Source organism: Homarus americanus, unplaced genomic scaffold (assembly GCF_018991925.1).
Source record: "Homarus americanus isolate GMGI-L3 unplaced genomic scaffold, GMGI_Hamer_2.0 scaffold12870, whole genome shotgun sequence".
Taxonomy (NCBI): Eukaryota; Metazoa; Arthropoda; class Malacostraca; order Decapoda; family Nephropidae; genus Homarus; species Homarus americanus.
This window is the reverse complement of record NW_024711502.1, coordinates 84,058-93,147: the sequence shown is the minus strand read 5'-3', so window position 1 is coordinate 93,147 and position 9,090 is coordinate 84,058. Positions and strand designations below refer to the sequence as shown.

At 42.8% G+C, this 9,090-nt stretch overlaps 1 protein-coding gene across 1 annotated transcript; it reads left to right on the top strand.

Annotated features, from left to right (window-relative positions):
- Positions 1-1,801: 1,801 nt before the first annotated feature.
- LOC121858533 (vegetative cell wall protein gp1-like) lies at positions 1,802-8,738 on the top strand. The gene is made up of 2 exons (XM_042355019.1): positions 1,802-1,859; positions 8,110-8,738. The coding sequence occupies exons 1-2, from the start codon at positions 1,802-1,804 to the stop codon at positions 8,736-8,738; spliced, it is 687 nt and encodes a 228-aa protein (XP_042210953.1).
- The last annotated feature ends 352 nt before the right edge of the window (positions 8,739-9,090 follow it).

Genomic DNA, 9,090 nt, shown 5'->3' with positions numbered 1-9,090 from the left:
TATTATTAATATTATGACACACATACACGCGCGCACACACACACACACACCTTGCCCTTGAAAGTGAGGAGAAGCAGCCCAGCCCTGGAGACCTTACAAGAGAAGTAATAGCTCCAGTTAACACGACTGACTGTACCTGCTGTGTGTGTGTAAAGAAACCATACAGTATATAGAAGCACATGGTGTTTACGATGACTGTTGACGCGTGTGTTTGTGAAGGTGTTTGTGTTGGCAGAGGAATTTGGTGTTTGTGTTGGCAGAGGAATTTAGTGTTTGTGTTGGCAGAGGGACTCTTGTTTGTTTACAGAGTACCTGAATACAATAATTATAACGTTCTCAGAATCAAAACATGGTAGGCAAGGGATTAAGTACGTAATTTTATTCAAGGATTCAGAATATCGTACTCAAGGGGTTTACATACTTACTTAAGGGTTTAAGTAAGTCATTGTATTCAAGGTTTCAAAATATCGTACTCAAGGGATTAAGTCATTGTACTCAGGGGATTAAGTCATCGTACTCCTGGGCTTACGTCAATGTACTAAAAGGGTTCATATATATTAGGGTGAAGTTGGGTTATGTTAAGGTATGGGAGGTAATGCACTGTACTGAAGGGAATAATTAAGTTAGTTTGGAAAGTCATTAGTCACTATTTCAACAGCTGAGATTCGGTTTATGGCTGTAGTGTTAATTCTTCATATTTTGTTCACGAATCCTTATCCAATGTTTAATTTAAATTACAAACTAAATTATAAAGTTAGTGGGAGTGTCAACAAACCGCGAGTGATGAGGGTTACGGGTATATTAAATAATTTCCGACTTCCTATAACAAGAACATACCCAACTAAACCTAACTTAATCAACTATCCTATCGATCTTAGTGTTTTAAGCTAAGTCTATTTAATCTAGTTGGTTTGTATCGTTAGTCACAAGTAAAAGTTTATAAACGCAAAGTCTTCCACAGGGATGCTTGGTGTAAAGACGATGATGATGGTAACGCTTCGCGTAAAAAAAAAAAATCACTTGATATTTTACTTCACTGCCGAGTATTGCAACGATCTAAAGGCAATAAATAACATGCATTCTATAATAAAAAGTCGTAAGAAAAACAGTTATGCTGCAGAAGTGTCCGAAACTATCATCAAAACATATGAGCGTATGGTAAGCATCATATCGAGGAAGTTATTATGAAACACTCACATGTTTCAGACGTTGCCGCAGGGTGATGGACCAGCCGTTCGAACACACACTCAACAAGGTGATATTCTTGTCAGATGATTGTCAACACTATTTACATAAACACATCTTACAGGAGTCAACACCGGGAACTGCCGCTTCTTCTCTGACCTACTGACTGCCCACCAGGCCCGCCTGCCCAGTGTGGTCAGTCCTCAGCCTTAGCCAATCATGCATGGCCTGGCAGTCAACACACTTAACTGGTAGTTAGCGTAACAGTAGTTTGTACAACAGTTCATCTTACATCGACGACAGATCAACAAATTATGTATAAATATGAACGTTCACACACCTGTTAACATGTGGAGAAACCTGTTCATTGAATGAGGAGAAAAATGTAAAATTGAAGATGAAATTCCCCGGACTCTTGTGTCATACAGTATATGGCATCATCAACTTCAGGGCTGTGTAGGTGAAGAAAGCCTGGGATTTTAACATTAATTTACAAAAAGAAATTAAAATTATCTTACACTCCAGTGTTTGTTTCCATGTTGTTAAACAGATAAAATTCATAGTTAAGAGCAACAGTGTTCACCAGCTATAAATAAATGTACAGTCCGAAGACATTATGCCAGATATTGCCAAGTTAAGACGACAGTGTGACCAAAGAGCACACATTCAGCAAAGTAATTACAGTCTTGCACCCATTATACTAAACTAGTCCAAGTTAACCTGCCTTATTATCACTAAATTAATTAACACTCTTGTAAGCTCACCAATCCTCATTTAAAGATTAAATTAATCTATTCTGATTTACACTCGTATGGTTAGTTCGGATAGGCTAGCCTTGTTTTGGCATATATACAGTACAATCGTTCATATATTTATTAAAACATTCCCATTTATACCTGGTTATCATTATTTATTATTGTTATCATTAATGTTCTAAAACAATCATTCATACACGTACAAAACCCAGCAGACCAAGAAATAATCTCCCCATTTCACAGACACACACACACACACAGTGCCGGGAACACAGACTGATTCTCAGAAATTATGAGAGTATGTGTCTCTGGCGACCCATCACCATTTGTGTATGTTACGGCTAGGCTCTCAACACTCCGCTCCCTGTAAAACCCACCACCGCAGTCACACACACACACACACATACACTCACTCACATACTGATCAACTAAATCCATCATTGTGGCGTTTATTAATGTAGAAGAGGAAATTATTTAATAGGGAATAATTAAGCTTAGTCATTTACGAGTTACTTAAGCTCTATAAACAGTCGTAACAACACTCCTCCCTCACGTCAGAGCGTTGACTATAGACGTGTTCGGACGCGAGTGGCTGGCAGGCAAGAGAACATTACAAGGCGCCGAGCTACACATACTCACCTCCCTACTGTAATAAGGCTTAGTCATTCTTGTTCTGCAATTGGAAGAGTCATCCTAGGCGACTCCGCTCCCTAGCACTATCTTGCCCAAGTCACCTTCCATTAATGGTTGCTCGGGGAGTTAAAAGCCAAAATGCGTTGCCAAACAAATTCGTGCTATGCCCGCGGGGTCCCGAGCGCTTCTTCCCCGTCGGCAGAGGGCGCTGGCTCTTTTAAATTCCAACGGGGGGCGGGTGACCAAGAGGGGGGAGCTTTTAGGCCCTGATTGTCAAAGGAGAAAGGCTTGCTTGGAAGACGAGGAAATGGGTTTACAGCGACAGACATCTCACAGTTCACTACTGACTTAATGGTAGTCCCGAGATTCAATTTACGCAATGCACATCCGCGGGGTTATGGAGTTTCGCTGTTAAATCTCCGAGGCGGCCATTTACCAGTTGTGTTTGGGCAGCAAGAGGGAGACGTGCCTTTGTTTGTGAGATGATTAAGTTTTGTTAGTAGTAATATGGATCTTAGCGAGGCTGCTGCCACTCTCCTCACAACTTATCTTCCTTTTGTCACAACAACGGACCATTTTGCAGCAGATAATAAAATAAACTCATTTTAATTCTTACGTAGAAAATATTAATATTTCTGACTTTCCTTTCGAGGATCAGAAAACATTCAGGGTCATTTAGGTCATTTAGATAGATATACTCAACATCGTCTTAATAGTTGACCTAGAAAAAACTATGCACTGTATTGTACTTGACGTGTGTAGATTCACTTTATGTTGTGTTAATATTGATACCCTTTGAAATTATAATAAAAATAATTATAAATCGATCTTTCTCAACGCTACTATTATCATTACTACTACTACTACTACTAATAACACTCACGCTTACTATTACTTTCATTCTCTCTTTCATCTTGCCGTGTTCTGTTCCTCTTTGTCTTTCTTTATCAGCCTCTCTCTCATTTGCTCTTTTCTCCCTTTCGTTCTTTCTTTATTTCTCTCGCCTCACTCTTTATTCTATTGTTGTATCCTCTCTCTCTCTCAGCTGTGTCCTGTCAGTTTTATGTCAGCCCTTCCTGTCAGCTCAGTGTCAGCCCTTCCTGCCAGATCAGTGTCAGCCATTCCTGTCAGTTCAGTGTCAGCCCTTCCTGCCAGATCAGTGTCAGCCCTTCCTGCCAGATCAGTGTCAGCCCTTCCTGTCAGCTCAGTGTCAGCCCTTCCTGTCAGCTCAGTGTCCCATTCCTGCCAGATCAGTGTCAGCCCTTCCTGTCAGCTCAGTGTCAGCCATTCCTGCCAGTTCAATGTCAGCCCTTCCTGTCAGCTCAGTGTCAGCCCTTCCTGTCAGTCAGTGTCAGCCCTTCCTGTCAGCTCAGTGTCAGCCCTTCCTGTCAGCTCAGTGTCAGCCATTCCTGCCAGTTCAATGTCAGCCCTTCCTGTCAGCTCAGTGTCAGCCCTTCCTGCCAGTTCAGTGTCAGCCATTCCTGTGAGATCAGTGTCAACCCTTCCTGTCAGCTCAGTGTCAGCCATTCCTGCCAGATCAGTGTCAGCCCTTCCTGTCAGCTCAGTGTCAGCCATTCCTGCCAGTTCAATGTCAGCCCTTCCTGTCAGCTCAGTGTCAGCCCTTCCTGTCAGATCAGTGTCAGCCCTTCCTGTCAGATCAGTGTCAGCCCTTCCTGTCAGCTCAGTGTCAGCCATTCCTGCCAGTTCAATGTCAGCCCTTCCTGTCAGCTCAGTATCAACCCGCCCTGTCAGTTCAGTGTCAGCCCTTCCTAACTTGATTGATAGATGTTTTCTGACGTGAGGGATATTTTAATGGCAAGTAAATGTAGATTAACGTGACCAATGATTAATTCTTGTTTTGTTTAGTCCCATGTTTGTTTGCGTGTATGTTTGTTTGTTTCTTTGTTTTATGCATGTTTAAATGTTTGCTTGTTTGTATGTGTTTGTATGTATGTTTGTTTGTTTCTTTGTTTTATGTTTGTTTGTATGTTTGTTTGTATGTATGTGTTTGTATGTATGTTTGTTTGTATGTATGTTTCTTTTTATGTTTGTTTGTATGTTTGTTTGTATGTATGTGTTTGTATGTGTTTGTTTGTATGTATGTTTCTTTTTATGTTTGTTTGTATGTTTGTTTGTATGTATGTGTTTGTATGTATGTTTGTTTGTATGTTTATTTGTATGTGTTTGTATGTGTTTGTTTGTATGTTTATTTGTATGTGTTTGTATGCATGTTTAAATGTTTGCTTGTTTGTATGTACGTTTGTTTGTTTGTCTGTAGTTTGTTTGGTTGGTTTCTCAATAAGCTTTCTTCAGTACATTTTTTACCTACGCTTTCTCTATCAAGTTTTCTCATCAAAGCTTTCTCAACTAATATTTCTTCAGATTTCTCACAAAAAATTCTCACACTAAGCTTTCCTAACTGCTTTCTCAATTCTCAATTAAGCTTTCACCACAAAACTTCCGCAACTGAGCTTTGCAACTAAGCTTTCTCAACTAAGCTTTTCAGTTAAGCTTTCACTATAAAACTTTTTCAACTAAGCTACCTTAATTACACCTCACCCAAGCCTTCTCAACAAAGCTTTTTTTAATAAAACTTTCTCAACTAAGCTTAATAACTTCAGGACAGGTAAGATGGCTCACAATCCAGGTTAGGAGTGGGTAGGGGTAGGGTGGGGTGGGGTGGGGTGGGGTGTTGGGGTGGGATGGGGTGGGGTGTTGGGTAGAGGGTAGGGTGGGGTGGGGTGGGTTAAGTTGTGTTGTTGGTGGTGGTGGTGGGGGTGTGGTTAGTAATGTTGGTGGTGGGTTAATAGGTGTGATGGTGGTGGGTGAGGTGGGTTTGGTAGGGTGGGTCAACCTGCTATTAATGGGTCACTTCTAATAATTCCGACAACTTGTGTGGGTTATATTATTATTATTATTATTATTATTATTATTATTATTATTATTATTATTATTATTATTATTATTATTATTATTATTATTATTATTTATTTTTTATTACTTCCATTGTTATCATTGTTGTTGTCATTCTCATCATCATTATTGTTATCTGAACGAAACATTAAACAATACTTGAAAGAGATGTTTTTCGCCAGGCGTCCGTATGTCAGCACTGGCGCACGAACGCTCAGGGGGTCGAACCCTTCATTCTTTGTTCTCACTGGCGAGGAAAAGTCATTCGCTAATTGCTACGCCCCGACAATGCGTCAAGCCAAGTGTCGCGCGGCTGTAATATGCACTTAAATACGCACGAGGAGTCTTGGGGGAGGGGGGTGGGGAATTGGGGGTGGGGAAAAATAGAGTGGGGAAGATTGGGGAGGCTTAGGTGAGGTACGATGGGGAGGGTGGGGATAGGAGAATTATGGGTGCTAGGTTGGGCAGAGGAGGGAGGGGAAGGGTAGATGGGAAAGGGGATGATGGAGGAAGGAATGGGAGAAAAAACTACTGTAGATGGGAGGGATAAAGGGTAGGAGAGGAAAGGTGGGGGAGGGAGTTAGGGATAGTTAGAAGAGACGGATGGTGGGTAGGGTAGAGAGGGTGGGGGATAGTTGAGGAGGTGAAGAATAGGGTGGGGTGGGGAGGAGGAGGGAAGGAGTGAGGTAAAGGGGAAGAGAGAAGAAAGGGGAGGGTGGAAGAAGACAGAAGGAAGGGAAGGCAGAGAAATTTACAGGTAAGTATTTTTGGTCTACTATCACACTTAAACCAAATCAGTTTTAAATCACGCATTAAGAAAAAAAATCAATGTATTTTTAAAAGAATTAACTGGCCAGCTCCTGCATCAGGTGACTGAGTATTGGAACATGGCGGTCACTCAGTATCAAAGACTTGTTGCTCTGGAATTCAGGCTAAAATCTAATTCAGTGTAATTACAAAAGTTTTCCATCACCCCAAGATAATTACAAATGTTTTCATCACCTAATAATTTATAAACGTTTTTTGATGCTTAACATCACATTAGAAATATTTAAGTATGTTTTTTTTCAATATTAAAATGGCTTAAAAACAAGTATCGCTACCTAATAAACTTGTAATAACCACAAATATTTTCACCACCTAATATTCCCTTAATCAGAAAATATCAGCGTAACAATAATAAAAACATTTCAAAAGAGTTTACTCACCAGTTCGTACAGTATATCTGGCCGTCGTGGTGTTGGAACGCGGTGGCCACCGGACAATTTATTTTCCCGACCAAACTCTTACCTTGACCCCGCCAAAAAAATAACCGTAAGAAAATATCAACCAATCTTTGTTTAAACCACATAAAACCGCCTGAAGAGAATATTCTATATATTTTTATAAGACCTAACTTGCCTGTATTTTCACTTTAAACACCCATCAAAAACAACATTATATATAAGATAGAAAGTAAATAATTATTATTTTTTCTCACCTTTTTTAAATAAATTAAGACAAAATACGATTTATATTCTTCAAAACACTTTACTTCCAATTTTGTATCTGGCTGATAGTGTTAGATCACCATGGCAACATTCTTACATATTCCTCGTTTACTAATAATTATAAAACGCCATATAAGTAATAATATGTAATGGATGTCAAATAATATGACTATCATTATTGCCAAAAGATTATGAAAGAAAAATTGTCATTTACAGAGTGATTAACGCTGTATTCTATTTACAAAACTCGAGGAAAATAATAATATACATTGAAATAAAACTGTTTATTTTTCATATCTTAAAAACAAACAATATAAATCCTAATATAAATTGTTTCTGAAGAGTTAATTCATCACTTCCTGCCTGTAAGTGGCAGCGGCGGCGTGTTGAAGCCATGACAAACACCTGACACTCTATTAATAAAACTCATTAAAATCCTTGAAAACTAACAATAAATAATAAATAATAATTGACTACCACAATCTTCAAGACAAAAGTAATATATATTTTTTCCCTTAATTAGTTAACTCGCCTCCCTGAGCATGAGAGTGGCGGAGTGCTGGAACCCGACAGACGCTCGCTTGACACAATAGACGCTGCCATTGGCTGTTAATCACTCCTTAATTCACCAGTTAGACGGCGCTTGAGCCACAGTTTCCAGAGTTGGCGAGATGTGAGGAGTTCTCGCGGCCTGGAGGAAGGGAGGGAGCGAGGGAGGGTAGATAAGAGATGAAAGAAGAGAGAATAGATGGAGGAAAGGAGGAAAAGAGGGAGTGATTTGGAGGTAGGGAAGAAGATTAGGTAGAGTGAAAGAGGAAGGGAGGGGAGGAGGGATGAGGAGGAGAGGGTAGGTGGAGGGACTGAGGGAGGGAGAAGGAGAAAAGAGAGAGAGAGAGAGAGAGAGAGAGAGAGAGAGAGCAACATACAACAATGCAACACTGAATAGAACAAACACAAACACCCAAATCTCTTCAAATTCATGTCAGGTGTGTGTGTGTGTGTGTGTGTGTGTGTGTTGACCTGAAGATTTAGTCCAGTTCCCCAGCAGTATCTCCCCCAGCAGTGTCTCTCCAGCAGTGTCTCTCCAGCAGTCTCCCCCATCAATATCTCCCCCATCAGTGTCTCCCCAGCAGTCTTCCAAAGCACTGTCTCCCCCAGCAGTGTCTCCCCAGCAGGATCTCCCCAGCAGTCTCCCCAGCAGGCATCTCCCCAGCGAGGTGTCTCTCAGCAGTCTCCCAGCAGTGTCTCCCCAGCAGTCTCCCCAGCAGTGTCTCCTCAGCAGTCTCCCCAGCAGTGTGGCTCCCCAGCAGGATCTCCCCAGCAGTGTCTCTCCAGCAGTCTCCCCCAGCAGTGTCTCCCCAGCAGTGGTGTCTCTCCAGCAGTCTCCCCAGCAGTGTCTCCCCAGCAGGATCTCCCCAGCAGGATCTCCCAGCAGGATCTCCCCAGCAGTGTCTCCCCAGCAGTATCTCCCCAGCAGTGTCTCCCCAGCAGGATCTCCCCAGCAGGATCTCCCCAGCAGTGTCTCCCCAGCAGTGTCTCCCCATCAGTATCTCCCAGCAGTTTTCCAAAGCATTGTCTCCCCAGCAGTGTCTTCCCCAGTAGTGTTTCCCCAAGCAGTGTCTTCCCCAGTAGTGTTTCCCCAGCAGTCTCCCCAGCAGTGCCTCCACCAGCAGTGCCTCCCCCAGCAGTGCCTCCCCCAGCAGTGTACTCCCCAGCAGTGTCTTCCCCAGTAGTGTTCCCCCAGCAGTGTCTTCCCCAGTAGTGTTTCCCCAGCAGTCTCCCCAGCAGTGTCTCCCCAGCAGTGCCTCCCCAGCAGTGCCTCCCCCCAGCAGTGCCTCCCCTAGCAGTGTCTCCCCAGCAGTGCCTCCCCCAGCAGTGCCTCCCCTAGCAGTGCCTCCCCAGCAGTGCCTCCCCTAGCAGTGTCTCCCCAGCAGTGCCTCCCCCAGCAGTGCCTCCCCCAGCAGTGCCTCTAGCAGTGCCTCCCCCAGCAGTGCCTCCCCAGCAGATGCCTCCCTAGCAGTGCCTCCCCCAGCAGTACCTCCCTAGCAGTGTCTCCCCAGCAGTGCCTCCCCAGCAGTGCCTCCCCAGCAGTGCCTCCCTAGCAGTGCCTCCCC

What these genes read in the sequence shown, in the direction of transcription:
- LOC121858533 (XM_042355019.1), top strand. Translation starts at nt 1,802, where the DNA reads ATGCCAGATATTGCCAAGTTAAGACGACAGTGTGACCAAAGAGCACAC. An exon ending in AAGAGCACACATTCAGCAAA is followed by an intron (nt 1,860 to 8,109) that starts GTAATTACAGTC and finishes TCTCCCCAGCAG; the next exon opens with TCTTCCAAAGCACTGTCTCC.